Source organism: Cervus elaphus, chromosome X (assembly GCF_910594005.1).
Source record: "Cervus elaphus chromosome X, mCerEla1.1, whole genome shotgun sequence".
NCBI lineage: Eukaryota > Metazoa > Chordata > Mammalia > Artiodactyla > Cervidae > Cervus > Cervus elaphus.
The window spans coordinates 71,257,339-71,277,886 of record NC_057848.1 but is presented as its reverse complement, the minus strand read 5'-3'; the positions used below and the strand labels follow the sequence as shown (position 1 = coordinate 71,277,886).

Sequence of the window (20,548 nt, the reverse complement as noted above, 5' to 3'; positions counted from 1 at the left end):
TTTGGTGATCACTCCATTTCTACTAGCTCTTGAATCCCCCTCAAACCCTTTTCTTTGAAGTCTAGGAACATCATTCTTCTCTTGGAATCTTTCAGTTGTTGTGCTCTCCCTCTGTGTGGCAGCTTATAAAGGCCTCCCCTTGTTTCTGAGCATGAATAATCATAACTAACATATATTTAGTGCAGGAGTTATCAAACTGTTTTTCACAGACCCCCTTGGGGCCTTGAGAAACTTTCCAGGGATCTGCGAGGTCAGAACTATTTTCATAATAATACTAAGACATCCTTGGCCCCTTTTGCTGGGTTGCCATTTCACTCTGGTAAGTAAACTGCTGGCACCTGAGCACAAATCAAGCTGGTGCCAGGAAAAGTGAAAGTGAAAGTTGCTCAGTCGTGCCCAACTCTTTGTGACCCCATGGACTATGGTCCATGGAATTCTTTAGGCAAAAATACTGGAGTGGGTTACCATTTCCTTCTCCAGGGTATCTTCCTAATCCTGGGATTGAACCCTGGTCTCCTGCATTGCAGGCAGATTCTTTACCATCTGAGCCGCCAGGGAGGCCCTTCTGATAAAATGGATTGTGATAACAACTAATGTGCTTTTTTTGTTGCTATAATATAGTGAAATGTGTCAGCATTTAAAGATCTTCATTACTCAGTGCGCTAATATTTTCTGGTTGACCTATATGGAGTTAAAATCATGCAAGGATAAGAGATTCATCCAAAGTGCAAGAGAGACCAGTGCATTTTAATGTAGCAGACTATAAAAAATTCACTGAAGGAATTCCCTGGTGGTTAGGACTTGGTGTTTCATTGCCAAGGGCCTGGGTTCAGATCCTAGTCTGGGAACTAAGATCCTGTAAGCCTTGCAGCATGGTCAAGAAAAAAAGTTCATTGATAGTGTTTCGGAGTCCACATCAAGCAACTACTACTTATTGAGTTTTGGTGTCCTATTGAAGAAAAATATCCACCATTATCTAAAAGACCAATTAAAATACTGAGTTTTTTTCTGATGACATATCTCTGTGACATCAGCTCTTCTTCACATGCTTGAACTCAGACAATGTCAACAGAATGAATGCAGACATAAATATTATAATCTAGGTATCTGCTATGAAGCCAAACATTTTTTTTTTGACTTAAAAAAAAATTTAATTGAAGGATAATTGCTTTACAGTATTGCATTGGTTTTTACCAAAGAGGAACATGAACCAGCCATAGGCTTACACATGTCCACTCCCACTTGAACATCCTTCCCACCTCCCTCCCCATCCCACTGCTCTAGGTTGTTATCCAGCCCTGGTTGGAGTTCCCTGAGTCATACAGCAGATTTCCATTAGCTATCTATTTTACATATGATAATATATGTTTCCATGTTACTCTCTCCATACCTCCCACTCTCTCCTTCCCCCACCCAGCTGTGTCCATAAGTCTGTTCTCAATGTCTGTGTCTCCATAGCTGATATGCAGATGGGTTCATCAATACCATCTTTCTAGATTCCATATGTATGTGTTAGTATATGGTATTTGTTTTTCTCTTTCTGACTTATTTCACTCTGTATGATAGGCTCTAGATTCATCCACCTCATTAGGACTGACTCAAATGTGGTCCTTTTTATGGCTGACTAAATATTCCATTCTATATATGTACAACAACTTCTTTATCCTTTGATCTGTTGATGGATATCTAGGTTGCTTCTATGTCCTAGCTATTGTAACTAAAGCTGCAGTGAACTTTGGGTTACACGTGTCTTTTTCAGTTTTGGTTTCCTCAGGGTATATGCCCAGTAGTGGGATTGCTGGGTCATGGTGGTTTTATTCCTAGTTTTTTTAAGGCATCTCCATACTATTCTCCATAGTGGTTGTATCAATTTGCGTTTCCACCAATAGTGCAAGAGGGTTCCCTTTTCTCCACACCCTCTCCAGCATTTATTGTTTGTAGATTTTTTTGATGATGGTCGTTCTGACCTGTGTGAGGTAATGTCTCATTGTAGTTTTTACTTGAATTTCTCTGATAATGAGCAATGTTGAGCAGCATTTCATGTGTTTATTAGCCATCTGTATGTCTTCTTTGGAGAAATGTCTGTTTAGGTTTTTTTGCCCAGCTTTTGATTGTTTTTTTTTTTCCTGATGTTGACTTGTATGAGCTGCTTGTATATTTTGATATTAATCCTTTGTTAGTTGTTTCATTTGCTATTATTTTTTCCCATTCTGAGGGTTGACTTTTCACCTTGTTTATAGTTTCCTTTGCGGTGCAAAAGCTTTTAATTTTAGTTAGGTCCCACTTGTTTATTTTTGTTTTATTTCCATTATTCTAGGAGGTGGGTCATAGAGGATCTTGTTGTGATTTATGTCATAGAGTGTTCTGCCTGTGTTTCCTTTAGGAGTTTTATAGTTTCTGGTCTTACATTTAGGTCTTTAATCCATTTTGAGGTTATCTTTGTGTATGGTGTTAGGAAGGGTTCTAATTTCATATTTTTTACATGTGGCTGTCCAGTTTTCCCAGCACTACTTATTGAAGAGACTATCTTTGCCCCATTGTATATTCTTACCTTCTTTGTCAAAACTAAGGTACCCATAGATGTGTGGGTTTACCTCTGTGCTGTTTATCTTGTTCCCTTGGTCTTGTTGTTCAGTTGCTCAGTCGTAGCTGACTCTTTGCCACCCCACAGACTGCAACATGCCAGGCTTCCCTGTCCTTCACCATTTTCCTGAGCTTGCTCAAACTCATGTCCATTGAGTCAGTGATGCCATCCAACCATCTCGTCCTCTGTCATCCCCTTCTTCTCCTGCCTTCAGTCTTTCCCAGCATCAGGATCTTTTCCAATGAGTCAGCTCTTTGCATCAGGTGGCCAAAGTATTGTAGCTTCAGCATCAGTAATTCCAGTGAATATTCAGGATTGGTTTCCTTTGGATTGACTGATTTGATCTCTTTGCAGTCCAAGGGACTCTCAAGAATCTTCTCCAACACCACAGTTCAAAAGCATCAGTTCTTCAACACTCAGCCTTCTTTATGGTCCAACTCTTACATCCATACATAACTACTGGAAAAACCATAGATTTGACTATATGGATTATTGTCGGCAAAGTAATGTCTCTGCTTTTCATTATGCTGTCTAGGTTTGTCATAGCTTTTCTTCCAAGGAGCAAGCGTCTTTTAATTTCATGGCTGCAGTCACTGTCTGCAGTGATTCTGGAGCCCAAGAAAATAAAGTCTGTCACTGTTTCCATTGTTTCCCCATCTATTTGCCATGAAGTGATGGGACTGGATGCCATGATCTTAGTTTTTTGAATGTTAAGCTTTAAGCCAACTTCTTCACTCTCCTCTTTCACTTTCATCAAGAGGCTCTTTAGTTCTTCTTCACTTTCTGCCATAAGGGTGGTGTCATCTGCATATCTGAGGTTATTGATATTTCTCCCAGCAATCTTGATTCCAGCTTATGCTTCACCCAGGCCGGCATTTCTCTTGATGTACTCTGCATTTGAGTTAAATAAGCAGGGTGACAGTATACAGCCTTGACACACTCCTTTCCCAATTTGGAACCAGTCCATTGTTCCATGTTCAGATCTAACTGTTGTTTCTTGACGTGCATACAGGTTTCTCAGGAGGCAAGTAAGGTGGTCTGGTATTCCCATCTCTTTGAGAATTTTCCACAGTTTGTCGTGATCCACACAAAGGCTTTAGTGTAGTCAATGAAGCAGATTTTTTTTTTTAATTCTCTTGCTTTTTCTATGATCCAACGGATGTTGGCAATTTGATCTCTGCTTCCTCTGCCTTTTCTAAATCCAGCTTGTATGTCTAGAAGTTCTCAGTTCATATACTGTTGAAGCTTAGGTTGGAGAATTTTGACCATTACCTTGTGAGCGTGTGAGATGAGTGCAATTGTGCAGTAGTTTGAACATTATTTGGCATTGCCTTTCTTTGGGATTGCAATGAAACTGATTTTTTTCAGTCCTGTGGCCACTGCTGCATTTTCCAAATTTGCTGGCATATTGAGTGCAGCACTTTCACAGCATCATCTTTTAGGATTTGAAATAGTTCAGCTGGAATTCCATCACCTGCACTAGCTTTGTTTGTAGTGATGTTTCCTAAGGCCCACTTGACTGTTGAAAGTTCTTGCGTTTAATGTTGTCCCAGAGAACTCTGAGGCTATCCTCAATTCTTTTCATTCTTTTTCCATTATTCTGCTCTTTAGCAGTTGTTTCCACCATTCTATGTTCCAGCTCACTTATCCATTCTTCTGCTTCCATTGATCTACTATTGGTTCCTTCCAGAGTATTTTTAATTTCAGTAATTGAGTTATTCATCACTGTTTGCTTAATCTTTATTTCTTCTATGTCCTTGGCAATTGTTTTAATCATGTTGATCACTTCTTGCATTTTCTCCATTCTGTTTTCAAGGTTTTGGAATATCTTTGTTATCATTATTCTGAATTCGTTTTCAGGTAGTTTGCCTATTTCCTCTTTGTTTAGTTGGTCTTATCCGTTTTTAGTTTGTTCCTTCATTTGCACCATACTTCTCTGCCTTTTCTTTTCTTCTTTTTTTTTTTTAATTTATTGTGTTTGAGATCTCCTTTTGCCAGATTTTGAGGTCAAATTCCTTCTTCCTCTTGGTTTCTGCCCTTGATGGGCAAGGTTGATTCACTGGTTTGTGTAGGCTTCTGTTGGGTGCGACTTGTGCTTGTGCTCTGGTGGGAGAAGGTAAGTTTTTTTTTTTTTTTCCACTGGTGGTCAGGACTGTATGAGGTGGTAATCCTGTTTGCTGGTGATTGGGTTTGTGTTTTTGTCTTGTTTGTTGTTTGGGTGAGTCTTCCTGCATTGCATTCTGCCGGTAGTTGAGTACTGCCAGGTCTTATATATAGGTGGAGGCCTTTGTGGGAGTTCTTACTAATTAATAATCCCTGGGTTAGAAGTTTTCAGGTAGTCTAGTATCTTGTCAGTGCTCCCACTCCAAAGGCTCAGGGCCTGATCCTGGCCAGAGAACAGAGATTCCACAGGTGGTTTGTTATGACATTAAAGGGTATTAAAACAAGAAACAAAATGCAAACCCCAGACAATTGGCAAATACAAAATCAGACTAATACTAACAAAAATAATGGAATATATATACACACACATATACAAACAAAACCAAAACAGTCCAAAAAAAAGAAAGAAAGAAAGTAGAAGAGATTGACCCTGTGAGCAAAGGAAAGCAAAAATGATATCCACCAGGTAAAAACAAAACTAATTAAAGCATAAGCTGGAAAACAAAGCCAAAGCAATATGCCAACTGGGGAATAAAGCAATGAAAGCAAAACAGACTGATAAACATGGTGAGAAAAAGAAAAGAAAGAAAGAATAGAAAAGCAAAGTTAGAGGTAGATAAAGGAGATTTGTATATATTAAAGAATAAATATGACAGGAAAAGAATAAGAAAAGCAACAAAATAATCTATGTAGAAAAATAATAAATTTTTAAAAATTAAAAAAGAATAAAAAAAGAAAAAACCCTCAAAATCATAAGAGGCCACCATAGATGCAGATGTATTTAAAGGAAATAAAAGGTGTGATTAGCAAAAAAAATTCTCAGAAGTGTAAATAGATTTAATAGTACTGTTAAAATCAACAACTACAGCAACAGAGGGAAAAAAAGGAAAAAAGAAAAAAATCCAGAAGCAAGTACAGAACTAGTAAAAATATAAGAATAATAAATGTTTTTCTTTGATCTCAGTTGTCAATGTCTTTTCCCTTGCTGTGAGTCACAGTCCACCTCGCCTCCCTAGGATGCCCTCCAATACTGGGCTGGTCTCTTCACCTGTTGCTGGGGAAGCTCAGACTCTAATCTAGTCCTACTCCTGTGTGTTCTTGACTCTAATGTCCACATGTGCCCGTGCTAGTGTGTTTCTTTTGAGGGACTTCTCATTATGCTTTTATATATTCCATAGACACACAGTCAAGACAGACATTTTAAAAAATTGCAAAACTCTAAAAACAATTTTGAAAAAGTTTTTTCATTAAAATTATGTTGTTTATGTTAATATAATGTTTATTATTTTTATTTTTATGAAGTAACAAATATTTTGAATAATGGTTTTAAAATCTATATAGTAGATAGCAATAGCAAACATATAACCTATATAAACAAAGCTCTTTAGAGTCCTCAGTCACTTTTAAGAATGTAAAAGATTTTTGATACTAAAATTTTTGATAACCACCGATTTAATGCTTTACACAAAGCACTTTTCATATTAACTATATTATATTCACAGTCACCTTATGAGGTACATATTACCCTGGTTTTGTAGCAGAGAATGCTATGAAAGTATTAGTAATATTCTAAGAAAAGGCTGTATAGATACTCTAGATAGAAACCTCTCCAAATTTGATGGTCCTCCAACTGTTGTTTATACTCTTGGAGGTTAGCTTCTGAGCTAAATTTTGTGGGTCCTTGTTGTTGTTATTTAGTCGCTAAGTCATGTCTGACTCTTTGCCACCCCATGGACTGCAGCATGCCAGGCTTCTCTGTCCTTCACCATCTCCTGGAGCTTGCTCAAAGTCATGTCCACTGAGTCGGTGTTGCCATCCAACCATCTTGTCCTCTGTCATCCCCTTCTCCTCCTGCTTTCAATCGTTCCCAGCATCAGGGTCTTTTCCAAGGAGTCAGTTCTTCACATCAGGTGGCCAAAGTATTGGAGCTTAAGCTTCAGTATCAATCCTTCTAAGGAATATTCAGGGTTGATTTCCTTTGGGATTGACTGGTTTGATCTCCTTGCAGTCCAGGGGACTCTCAAGAGTCTTCTCAAACACCCAGTTCAAAAGTATGAATTCTTCAGTGTTCAGCCTTCTTTATGGTCTGTCACATCCATACATGACTATTGGAAAAACCATAGCTTTGATTATATAGACCTTTATCAATAATGTCTCTGCTGTTTAATACACTGTTGAGTTTGGTCATAGCTTTCTTTCAGGGAGCAAGCGTCTTTTAATTTCATGTCTGTAGTCACTGTCTGCAGTGATTTTGCCCTGTAGTGATGGGACCAGATGCTATGATACTAGTTTTTGAATGTTGAGTTTTCAGCCAGCTTTTCCACTCTCCTTTTTCACCTTCATCAAAAGGCTCTTTTGTTCCTCTTTGCTTTCTGCCATTAGGGTGGTATCATTTGCATATCTGAGGTTATTGATATTTCTCCTGGCAATCTTGAATCCATCTTGAGCTTCATCCAGCCTGGCATTTCCCATGATGTACTCTGCATATAAGTTAAATAACCAGAGTGGCAATATACAGCCTTGACGTACTCCTTTGCCAGTTTGGAACCAGTCCATTGATCCATGTCCAGATCTAACTTTTGCTTCTTGACCTGCATACAGGTTTCTCAGGAGGCAGGTAGGGTGGTTTGGTATTCCTGTCTCTTGAAGAATTTTCCACAGTTTGTTGTGATCCACACAGTCAAAGGCTTTATCATAGTCAATGGAGCAGAAGTAGTTGTTTTTCTAGAAATCTCTTGCTTTTTCTGTGATCCAGCGAATATTGGCAATTTGATCTCTGGTTCCTCTGCCTTTTCTAAATCCAGCTTGTACGTCTGGAAATTCTCAGTTCACATACTGTTGAAGCCGAGGTTGGAGGATTTTGAGCATGACCTTGCTAGCGTGTGAAATGAGTGCAATTGTGCGGCATTTTGAATATTTGGCATTCCCTTCTTTGGGGTTGAAATGAAAACTGACCTTTTACAGTCCTGTGGCCACTGCTGAGTTTTCCAAATTTGCTGGCATGTTGGGTGCAGCACTTTCACAGCATCATCTTTTGGGATTTGGAATAGCTCAAATTGAATTCCATCACCTCCACTAGCTTTGTTCGTAGTGATGCTTCCTAAGGCCCTCTTGACTTTGCACTCCAGGATGTCTGGCTCTAGGTGAGTGATCACACCATTGTGGTTATCCAGGTCATTAAGATCTTTTTTGTATAGTTCTTCTGTGTATTCTTGCCACCTCTTCTTAATCTCTTCTGTTTCTGTTAGGTTCATACTGTTTCTGTCCTTTGTTGTGCCCATCTTTGCATGAAATGTTCCCTTGGTATCTCTCTAGTCTTTCCCATTCTATTGTTTTCCTCTAGTTGTGGGTCATATCACCTTGAAATCCCCCCCTTTTTTCCAATTGAAATTTCTTATGTTGTTTCTCATAATACAAGGGTAGGGCATGTATGTATCAATCAGTTCAGTTCAGTTGCTCAGTCGTGTCCAACTCTGTGAGACCCCATGGACTGTATGTAGCACACCAGGCTTCCCTGTCCATCACCAACTGCCAGAGCCTGCTCAAACTCATGTCCATCATGCCAGTGATCCTGTGCAACTATCTCATCCTCTGTCGTCCCCTTCTCCTCCTGCCTTCAATCATTCCCAGCGTCAGGGTCTTTTCCAGTGAGTCAATTCTTCACATCAGATGGCCAAAGTATTGGAGTTTCAGCTTCAGCATCAGTCCTTCCAGTGAATATTCAGGAATGATTTCCTTTAGGATTGACTGGTTGGATCTCCTTGCAGTCCAGGGGAATCTCAAGTCTTCTCCAACACCACAGTTCAAAAGCATCAATTGTTTGGTGCTCAGCTTTCTTTATAGTCCAACTCTTACATCCACACATGACTACTGGAAAAACCATAGCTTTGACTAGACAGACGTTTGTTGGTAAAGTAATGTCTCTACTTTTTAATACTCTGTCTAGGTTGGTCATAGCTTTTCTTCCGAGGAGGAAGTGCCTTTTAATTTCATGGCTGCAGTCACCATCTGCAGTAATCACAGTATGAAAAGGCAAAAAGTTATGTATCAATACCTTGCTGAAAAATCGGCAGTCATAGCAAGAGTGAAAAGACTGTCCTTAATTCTCTCTACTGGAGATCATTGTTAATCACTAGCATGTATTTATCTAGATGCTTTTCCAAGAATTTTGAAAGATTAGTGTAAAGTGAGTATTGAATAGTACTCAATTAGAAGGACTTTGGAGTCAAATGGATCTTAATTTGAATCTCAGCCCTGTGAGCTACTATCTGCATGGACAGGTTATTTAACACCTAAGCCTTCATTTGCCATCTGTACAGTGGGAATAGTGAAAGTGCTTCCTTCATAGTGTTGCTGTGAGGCTTAAGTGACACTGCTTGACTTTCTGTAAATAGGCATTGATGTGTACATAGGTCAATAGATAGGCCAACATTATTGAAGTATGTGTTACATGCAGTAAGTTTTATCATTTTTAGTGCTCAATCCTATGAGTTTTAATAATCCCATTCACTTGTGGAAGCACCACCTAAAGACAGAAATATGGAAAAGTTCCATTACTGCAGAAACTTCCCTTGTGTTCTTTTGTAGTCATCCTTTCCCCCAGCACAGCCACAGGTAACTACACTGATCTATTTTCTGTCCCTACACTTTTGCTTTTTCCACAATGTCAAATAAATGGAGTCATACAGTGTGTTGTGTTTTCAGTCTGAGTTATTTTACTTAGCATAGTGCATTTGAGGTTATCCATGTTGTTACATGCATCCCTAGTTTGTTCTTTTTTACTGCTGACTAGTAGTATTCCATTTGAATAGCCATATCACAGTTGGTTTAGTCATTCACCAGTTTTTGGACATTTCGATTGTTTCCAGTGGCTATAATAAATAAAGCTGCTTTGAGCATTTGCATACGAGTCTTTTTGTGGACATAATGTTTTCCTTTTTCTTAAGTAAATACCTAGGTATGGGATTGCTGGGCTGTAGAGGAACTGTATACTTAACTTTAGGAGAAACTACCAAAGTGTTTTCTAAAGTGGCTGCACTGTTTTGCATTCCTACTAGCAATATATGAGGGTTCTATTTGCTCCATGTCCTTAGCAACAGTTGTCATATGCTATGAGGTTGAGTCTAGGTTCATTATTCCTATCTATCCAGTTGTTTCAGCACCATTTATGGAAGCCCAGTTCTTTCTCTGCTGAATTGCCTTGGCATCTTTGACCATGTATGTATGGGTATGTTTTTGGACTCTATTCTATTCTCTGTGTTTCTCCTGATGTTAATACTGCATTTTCTTGATTACTGTAGCTCTTAGTTAAGTCATGAAAGCATGCCGTATAAGCACATAGTATAGTTTCTCCAACTTTGTTCTCTCTCATAATTGTTCTGCCCATTTGAAGTCTTTTGCATTTTCATATAATTTTTAGAATTAGTATGTTAATTTCTCCAGGAGAGGCTGCCTGGATTTTCATTGGGATTGCATTGAATCTTTTTTCCTGTATATTTATAGCAGCTTTAATCATAATTGCCAAAACTTGGAAGCAACCAAGATGTCCCTTGATGGGTATATGTGTAAATAAACTGGTGCATCTAATGGAATATTGTTTAGCACTAAAAGGAAATGAGCTATCAAGCCTTGAAAAGACATGGTGGAACCTTAAATGCATACAGGCATACTTTGTTTTATTGTGCTTTGCTTTATTGCCCTTTTCAGATATTGCATGTATTTTTTTCTTGCAGTTTTATTGAAACATAGGTGACATACAGCACTGTGTAAGTTTAGGGTGTACGGCATAATTATTTGACTTACATACCTCATGAAATTATTACCACAATAAGTTTACTGAACATTAATCATCTCATATACAAAAATAAAAGATAAAAATATTTTTCATTGTGATGAGAACTCTTAGGGTTTACTCTCAACAACTTTCATATATAACATACCACAGTGTTAATTACATTTATCATGTTGTAAAATTCCTCTCTAATAATTATAAAGGAATTTTCTATGTTTTGACTACCTTCATCCAACTCCCCCTTGCCCCACCCCAACCTCCAGTAACCACACATCTAATATCTTTTTCTATAGGTTTGTTTGTTTTTGAAGTATAATTCACCCACAACATTATGTTATTAAATAATTCCTGTTGTACAGCATAGTGATTCGATATTTCTATATATTTTTAAATGGTCACCACAATGTCTAGTTACCATCTGTCACTATTCAAAGATACTATATTACTTTTGTTTAGCACTAAAAGGGGACTATATTCCCCACACTGTATATTTCATACCCGTAGCTTCTTTACTTTGTGGCTGGAGGTTCTACTTCTGAATCTCCCTTACCTAGTTCTCTCCTCCCCTCCTCCCACCTCCTCTGGCAACCACCTGTTTATTCTCTGTACCCATGACTCTGTTTCTGTTTTGTTTATTTCTTTTTCTAGAGTTTACATATAAATGCAGTTACATTATATTTGTCTTTCTCTAACTTATTTCACTAGTATAATGCCCTGTAGTTTCATCCAAGTTGTCACAAATGACAAGATTTCATTATTTTTTGTGGCTGAGTAATATTCCATTACACACACACACACACACACACACACACACACACACACACACACACACACACACACACACACACACACACACACACACACACACACACACACACACACACACACACACACACACACACACACACACACACACACACACACACACACACACACTCTCCCCCCACATGTTATTTAAACAGTCATCTCTTCATGGGCACTTAAGTTGCCTGTATATTTTAGCTATTGTAAATAAGGTTGCAGTAAACATAGGGATACATATATCTTTTCGAATTAGTGTTTTTTTTTCTCCAGATAAATCCCCAAGAGTTGAATTGCTAGAACACATGATAGTTCTGTTTTTAAGGAACCTCCATACCATTTTTCATAACGGCTGCAGCAGTTTACATTCTTGCCAATATTGCATGTGGATTCCTTTTTCTTCACATCCTCACCAACACTTGTTATCTGTTGTCCTTTTGATAATAGTCATTCTGACAGATGTCAGATATCAAACTAGACTACTTCCTCATACCATATACAGAAATGAACTCAATTTGGATTAACAACTTAAATGTAAGACCCAAAACCATAAAACTTCTCAAAGAAAACATAGGTAGTATGGTCTTTGACATCAGTCTTAGCAATATTTTTTTAATATGTCTCCTCAGGCAGAAGAAACAAAAACATAAATAAGCAAATGGGACTACTTGCATTGACTCTTCAGAATAATGTGATGAGTATGGTAGGCTAAATAATGTCCTTCAAAGATATCTACTTACTAATCCATGGAACCTGTGTATATTACCTTCTCTGGCAAAAAGGTGAATATTACCTTGTGTGGCAAAAGATATGATTAAGTTACAGATCTTGAGATGGGAGAATATCCTGCTTTAACAAGGTGGGCTCTAAATACATTCATGGGTTTCCATATAAGAAGGAGGCAGAGGAGATACTGTAAAGAGAAGACAATGTGATTGAAGCAGAGAAAGATATTTGAAGATGCTGCCCTTCTGATATTAATAATGGAGGAAGGAGCTCAAAGGAATGCAGGGAATACATCTCTAGAAACTTGAAAAGGCAAGGAATGGATTCTCTCCTAGTCTCTGGAGGGAGCATGGCTCTGCTGATACCTTAGTTTTAACCTGCTACTGCTACTGCTAAGTCACTTCAGTTATGTCTGACTCTGTGTGACCCCATCCCTGGGATTCTCCAGGCTAGAACAGTGGAGTGGGTTGCCATTTCCTTCTCCAATGCATAAAAGTGAAAAGTGAAAGTGAAGTCGCTCAGTCATGTCTGACTCTTTGCAACCCCATGGACTGCAGTCTACCAGGCTCCTCCGTCCATGGGATTTTCCAGGCAAGAGTACTGGAGTGGGGTGCCATTGTCTTCTCTAGTTTTAACCTAGTGAACCCCATTTTGGACCTTTATCCTGCAGAGCTATAAGAGAATAAATGTGTGTTGTTTTAAACCATCATGTTCATGGTAATTTGTTATAGCAACCATAGGAAATGAATAGAGGATGTAAAATTTAACAGTATTGAATTTTTTAATCTGTAAAAATTGTGGATCTCTCCATTTGTTTAGATCTTTAATTTTAAGACTTCTCAGGTAGTGCTAGTGGTAAAGAACTCTCCTGCCAGTGCAGGAGACATGAGAGACACAGGTTCGATCCCTGGGTGGGGAATATCCCCTGGAGAAGGAAATGGCAACTCACTCCAGTATTCTTGCCTGGGAAATCCCATGGACAGAGGAGCCTGGCAGGCTGCAGTCCATGGGGTCACAAAGAGTCGGACATGACTGAAGCAACTTAGCAAAGCTACAGAATTTTGGGGGCAGTGTTGTTAGGTTTCTGAATCTAAGTCTTGCAGATATTTTGTTAAATTTGTCTCTAGGTATTTCATACTTTGATACTGTTGTAAATGGTAGTTTTTTCATAATCTTCTGATTTTAAATATTGTTTTTAGGAAATTTGCAGTAAATTATAGTTTTTAAAAATCTGTGTCCATTTTCTCATTGCTAGCATATAGAAATGCAGTAGATGTTTTCATTTATTTACCTTGTAACCTGCAACTTTACTAAATTCACTAATTAGGTTTAGTAGCTTTTTTGGTCGAGTACTTAGGATTTTCTACATAGTCACATTGTCTGCAAATATTAGATTTACTTCTTCCTTTCCAAATATTTATCCTTTTTATTTCTTTTCTTGTATTATATTTGTGGCTGGGGCTTCCAGTGCAATGTTGAATAGTTGTATTGAAGTGGACATACTTCTTGTTTACTGTCTTAGGGGCAAAGTATTTTTAGTCTTTCACCATTAAGCATTTTTAACTAGGTTTTTTTTGTTTGTTTGTTTGTTTGTTTTTATTTTTTTTTTCCAGTGGGTTTTGTCATACATTGATATGAATCAGCCATGGATTTACATGTATTCCCAATCCCGATCCCCCCTCCCACCTCCCTCTCCACCCGATTCCTCTGGGTCTTCCCAGTGCACCAGGCCGGAGCACTTGTCTCATGCATCCCACCTGGGCTGGTGATCTGTTTCACCATAGATAGTATACATGCTGTTCTTTTGAAATATCCCACCCTCACCTTCTCCCACAGAGTTCAAAAGTCTGTTCTGTATTTCTGTGTCTCTTTTTCTGTTTTGCATATAGGGTTATCGTTAACACCTTTCTAAATTCCATATATATGTGTTAGTATGCTGTAATGTTCTTTATCTTTCTGGCTTACTTCACTCTGTATAATGGGCTCCAGCTTCATCCATCTCATTAGGACTGGTTCAAATGAATTCTTTTTAATGGCTGAGTAATATTCCATGGTGTATATGTACCACAACTTCCTTATCCATTCATCTGCTGATGGGCATCTAGGTTGCTTCCATGTCCTGGCTATTATAAACAGTGCTGCGATGAACATTGGGGTGCACGTGTCTCTTTCAGATCTGGTTTCCTCAGTGTGTATGCCCAGAAGTGGGATTGCTGGGTCATATGGCAGTTCTATTTCCAGTTTTTTAAGAAATCTCCACACTGTTTTCCATAGTGGCTGTACTAGTTTGCATTCCCACCAACAGTGTAAGAGGGTTCCCTTTTCTCCACACCCTCTCCAGCATTTATTGCTTGTAGACTTTTGGATAGCAGCCATCCTGACTGGCGTGTAATGGTACCAGGTTTTTTATAAATGTGAAAGTCGCTCAGGCATGTCCTACTCTTTGCACCCCATGGACTATAGTCCATGGAATTCTCCAGGTCAGAATACTAGAGTGGGTAGCCGTTCCCTTCTCCAGGGGATCTTCCCAACCCAGGGATTGAACCCAGGTCTTCTGCATTGCAGGCAGATTCTGTACCAGCTGAGCCACCAGGGAAGTCCAAGTCCAAAGGCCCAGAGCCCTTGGCAGCAGACACTGAAGGAGACTGTGTCAGGTTTTTTCTAGATACTCCTCTATTCCTAATTTGCTTAGAGCTTTTATCTTGGATGAGTAGTGAGTTATGTCAAATGTTTCCCCTGGAACTATTGAAATAATCATATGACTTTTCTTTTTCATTCTATTAATACAGTGAATTACATTGATTTCAAATGTTAAGCCAAACTTGAAGTCCTGGCTAAACTACACTTAGTCATAATGCAGTATTCTTTCTATATATTGTTGGATTCAATTTCCTGTTTTTTAGGGGTTTTGCATCTGTCTTTCATGAAGGATGCTGGTTTGTAGTTTTATTTCTTGGTCAGGTTTGAGTATCAGGGTAATGCTACTAGCTTCATAAAATAAATTGGGAAATGTTCCTCTCTCATCTTTTTCTGCAAGAGTTTGTGAAAAATTGGTACTATTTCTTCCATATGTGTTTGGTAAATTTTGTCTGGGCCTGACATTTTTTTGTGAGACTGATTCTAACTACAGTTTCTGTTGTATTTTAAATAGATATAAGAATATGAAAGTATTTCTTCTTGTGTGAACTTTAATAATATAATTATTTCAAGAAATTTGCTTGCTTGAAGCTGTTCATAATATCCACTTCTAATGCCTGTAGATTTGTCATGATGTCCATGCTTTCATTCCTGATATTAGTAATTCATGTCTACTGTTTTTTTCCTGATCACTCTAGCTATTGAAAGGTTGTTGCTGGCCCACGAAAAGACACCAGGATTCTTGGCCTCTGGAGGAGAAGAATTCAATCCGGGGCCAGAGATGAGGCTTGATCGCTCAGAGCTTTTGTGTGATAGAGTTTTATTAAAGTATAAAGAAGATAGAGAAAGCTTCTGACATAGGCATCAGAAGGGGGCAGAAAGAGTACCCTCCTGCTAGTCTTCAGCTGGATGTTATATAGTCACTCAGTTGTGTCCAACTCTTTGTGACCCCATGAATCGCAGCACACCAGGCCTCCCTGTCCATCACCAACTCCCGGAGTGTACTCAAACTCATGTCCATTGAGTCAGTGATGCCATCCAGCCATCTCATCCTCTGTCGTCCCCTTCTCCTCCTGCTCCCAATCCCTCCCAGCATCAGGGTCTTTTCCAGTGAGTCAACTCTTCGCATGAGGTGGCCAAAGTGTTGGAGTTTGAGCTTCAGCATCAGTCCTTCCAGTGAACACCCAGGATTGATCTCCTTTAGGATGGATTGGTTTGATCTCCTTGCAGTCCAAGGGGCTCTCGAGAGTCTTCTCCAGCACCATAGTTCAAAAGCATCAATTTTTCAGCGCTCAGCTTTCTTCACAGTCCAACTCTCACATCCATACATGACCACTGGAAAAACCGGAGCCTTGACTAGATGGACCTTTGTTGGCAAAGTAATGTCTCTGCTTTTTAATATGCTATCTAGGTTGGTGATAACTTTCCTTGCAAGGAGTAAGCATCTTTTAATTTCATGGCTGCAATCACCATCTGCAGTGATTTTGGAGCCCAAAGTCACTAGCAGTCTGTTAATAAGAGAAAGGAATGTCTTAAAACTCAGAATGGCACCAGGCCCCTCATCTGTAAGATGTATTTTGGGATAATCTTGGCACCAGACAATTCATCCTGGGCCATAAAACGATTGACTTGAATCTTGTAGAAGGGCAGATTACCATACAAATAGTTTCGTTTACATAGATTAGGGGAACAATATCTGAGTATAACATAATGGTTTGTCAAGTAAGTTCTGAGCCATTAGGCAGAACTTGAAGACAGAGTCTGGGGTAAATGCATAGTACATTAACATAGCTTAAGCCAAACATTTCCATAAGAAAAATGCATTGGTTAACTCAAGGTTTGAGAATAGTTAACTTCAGGTGAAACCAGGTGTCATTATGGCAACACAGTATTTTAAGAGAAACCTCCTTTTAAATTTGTATAGAGAAGAAAAAAATAAATATCACTAGTTTGTTTCCTCCTGCTGCTTAAGAGATATAAAAATGTCTGACACTTGCAGCCTATTTCCTCCATTTGGAGACCCCTGGCCTTCCTGCCTGTTACCCTGTCACTATCAGCTCAGTTCAGTCATTCAGTCGTGTCCAACTCTTTGCAACCCCATGGACTGCAGCACACTAGGCTTCCCTGTCCATCACCAACTCCAGGAGCCTTCACAAATTCATGTCCATTGAGTTGGTGATGCCATTCAACCACCTCATCCTCTGTCGTCCCCTTCTCCTCCTGCCTTCAATCGTTCCCAGCATCAGGGTCTTTTCCAGTGAGTCAGTTCTTCGCATCAGGTGGCCAAAGTATTGGAGTTTCAGCTTCAGCATCAGTCCTTCCAAAGAATATTCAGGACTGATTTCCTATAGGATGGACTGGTTGGATCTCCTTGCAGTCCAAGGAACTCTCAAGAGTCTTCTCCAGTACCACAGTTCAAAAGCATAAATTCTTTGGTGCTCAGCTTTCTTTATGGTCCAACTCTCACATCCATACATGACTACTAGACAAACCTTAGCTTTGACTAGATGGACCTTTGTTAGCCAAGTAATGTCTCTGCTTTTTTTTTTATCTTTTCAAAGAACCAGCTTTTAATTTCATTGATTATTCTCCAACATCTTTCTTATGTAGTTCATTGATATTTGTGTATATATTTATTATTGAGTTCCATTCATTTTTTAAAAATTTCCTTCTCTTCCTAGTTTCTTAAGGTAGATCATAGATTGTTGATTTGAGATCTTTTCTACTAAGCATTGGGTCAGGAAGATCTCTTGAAGTAGGAAATGGCAACCCGCTCCAGTATTCTTGCCTGGAGAATTCCATGGATGGAGGAGCCTGGTGGACTACAGTTCATGGGGTCGCAAAGAGTTGGACATGACTCTGCAACTTTCACACACACAGAGAATATTTACATTTGATGTAATTGACAATAGGGTTAGATTTTAACTGCCTTCTTACTGCAATCTGGAATTTGCCTCCAGGCAGTAAGCTGGGGCATTGATAGAGTTTATTTCCTTTTTTTAAAAAAATTTCTTTCTGCCATCATGGTCCTTCACTGCCTGTTGCCCAGTGTTTGAAAACTGTTGTTTCATATATTTCATCCAGTTTCTTTTTAAGGTGGGATGTTTAACTCCATTCCTCTTATTCTACCAAAGTTGTAAGTAGAAGTCCTTAACAATGTAATTTCTAATTAATATTTTTAAAACATCCTCTTCATGAAGTCTGTTTTATGTAAAATATGAGTGTATCTATGTGTATAATTCAGTCACCAAAAGACTAATGCATGGATTAAAATATTACTGTATATGAATATGGCAGGTGGCTACTTTTTTAAAAATAGAATCAAATAATTAGTGACAGAACTTGACCATATCTTGAACTGTCAGCTTTTTTCAGTCTCCATGTCTTGATGGCTAGTTCTTTCTGCTTGGAATGCTTCCTCATCTCATATCCTTTCCTGCCTGGTAGCTTTCTGTGTGTCCTCCAGACCAGCTTCAGGCTTATCACTTCTGTGCTTCCCAGTCCCCCCAGGCAGAATCCATGTTTCCTCTATGGGCTGCCATCACATTCTACCCATAGAATCATTCTGACATATGCATGTTATATATGTTTCTGTATGGACTTCTCTTACCAGGAAGCCCTGAAAAGCAGGGAACTTGTTTTAGTCTTCTTTATATTTCTCCTATTCTCTAACAACAGTATGTTTTGTACATAGAATTTTCAATATATGATTATTGAATTGGTGATTCTTTTCACATGCTAAAAAGTAATGCTGTTATCATACCTCATTTTAATATCACCTATTTGTAATGTGAATCTTCTTTAATTGTTTTGTTTTTCTCCTAGTAAATTCCTCATCTATGCGTGTCTGCTGCTGTTCTCTGTGTTGCTGGCCCTTCGTCTAGATGGCATCATTCAGTGGAGTTACTGGGCTGTTTTTGCTCCAATATGGCTGTGGAAGTTAATGGTCATTGTTGGAGCCTCAGTTGGAACTGGAGTCTGGGCACGAAATCCCCAGTATCGGTAATACTGCTTTATAAAACCTGTTGGTCTCTACACTGGGCAGGTGCAGGGGGGATTATCTTGTTTTTCACTTCTCATAAAGTAAGGAGTATTTTCTTTTCTACCTGTCAGAGGTTTTAGAAGAGCTATAATATAAGCAAGCTCATTTCTGTTCTAAGTTTATTAAAAATTAAGTGTTTGATAGCCATTGTTAAACAAAAGCACTGTTATTTTAGGTACTTAAGTTCCTAGCCAGCCCACAAAAGCTTATGTAATCTAAAATGCATCCAAAATATAGAACTGTTACACCATGCTAGACAAGGAAGTATGGAACCATCATGTTTGTAGGAGCAGTTCTACAAATCAAAGTTCTAGTTTTGGCCATCAGGGATATATTCTTCTCCATTAATTCCTGGAACTGGGTCTCCCCTTACCCAATCTCCTAGTCCTGGGATTTTAGGCCTATTAGTGGTGTGGGAGAAGCAGCTTGGCCAGGACACAGTGAGGCCTTGAGAGTGGAAAAGATGAGACCCAGATGCTGTGAAGGAGAATAGCTCCTGGCTATTCCTGACTCCTGGGGGCCAGGAAGAGGTGCACTCTTATACTTCACCCCCTCCCCTCACACCTTCTTGGATGCCTCAGTGGGTCCAAGTTCCTGTCATGGGCTTAACTCCATTGCACACCCTGCTGCTGCTGCTGGGGCCCACAAGAGTCTCTCTGCTCTCCCTTGCAAAGTCTGCCACTTTGGAAAGGAAAAGGGGAGACTTGGGGAGGGCTATTCTAAACCATCACCAGGCAGATAAGGAGTGACAGTGCCCAGTAGGCAGGTGGGGAGAGAAGAGGGGGACACATGCAGCTGCTCACATTAGGAGAGTGTATAAGTTGGGACCATCTCAACTTGTTTAAATCTTCATTATGAACTTTAAAAATAAGATTTAGATCATCTAAAATATCTTACCACATATGTACCTAAGAACTTGAAAATAGCCACACAGAGAGCCTTAGCAGATGGGGGACTTAGATTTTTTAAAATTCTTAGATTCTTAGATTTTTTTTTAAGATTACATGTGTGGCCACAGATCTTTTTTTTTATGAGATATTTTCAGATATCTAATGTTTGCTCATTCTCTGCTGCCCCCTTCTCCTTTTGCCTTTAATCTTTCCCAGCATCAGGGTCTTTTCTAATGAGTCAGTTAAATAGCATCACCAACTCAATGGACATAAGTTTGAGCAAACTCCAGTATATAGTAAGGGGTAGAGGAGCCTGGCATGCTGCAGTCCATAGGGTCACAAAGAGTCAGACATAACTTAGTGACTTAACAACAACCTTTGCTACTCAAAAAATGAAAAGTGAAATTGCTAAACAGTTTAAGTTCCACTAGTTGTTTAGAAACTATTTGACCTGGTTTAAGATACCTTTCAAGATTCCCTTAAGAAAAGGAGTTGTATGTGTGTAGTTGAATGTCCTGAATGTATTCTAGCATCAACATTGTCCAGTGGAACATTGTTGGGTCTTACAGAATATAACTTCTGATCTCATTTTCTCTGTGTCCTAAAGCCACACCAACATGATGCATCACAGATGTTCACCTGTATGTTGAATTAGGTGCATTGTTTGCCTTGCAGATGCATTTTTAGCCATTTTCCTGATTAGTGGCCTTATTATTTTTTAATTGTTACCCTATTAAGTCCATGCATGATCTGTAAGCAGCTTAAACTGATTTAAAGAACAGCTTTAATGGTTCTTCTTTAGCATCTGCAGGTGTTAGTTTATCCTAATGAATAGGAAGGAAAATAACATTCATAATTTTATTTGCATTTTAAAATAGCACCTAACAACAGTTGCTATATTTTCTTGAAATATA

At 38.9% G+C, this 20,548-nt stretch overlaps 1 protein-coding gene and 1 pseudogene across 1 annotated transcript in view; both read left to right on the top strand.

Annotated features, from left to right (window-relative positions):
- Nucleotides 1–20,548, top strand: part of LOC122688978 — a 735,084-nt pseudogene that overhangs the window by 692,215 nt on the left and 22,321 nt on the right.
- Nucleotides 1–20,548, top strand: part of TMEM185A (transmembrane protein 185A) — a 41,767-nt gene that overhangs the window by 9,588 nt on the left and 11,631 nt on the right. Inside the window, exon 2 of the mRNA XM_043894986.1 lies at nucleotides 18,528–18,704. Within this exon, the coding sequence (XP_043750921.1) occupies nucleotides 18,528–18,704 (177 nt within the window). The remainder of the gene's footprint in view (nucleotides 1–18,527; nucleotides 18,705–20,548) is intronic.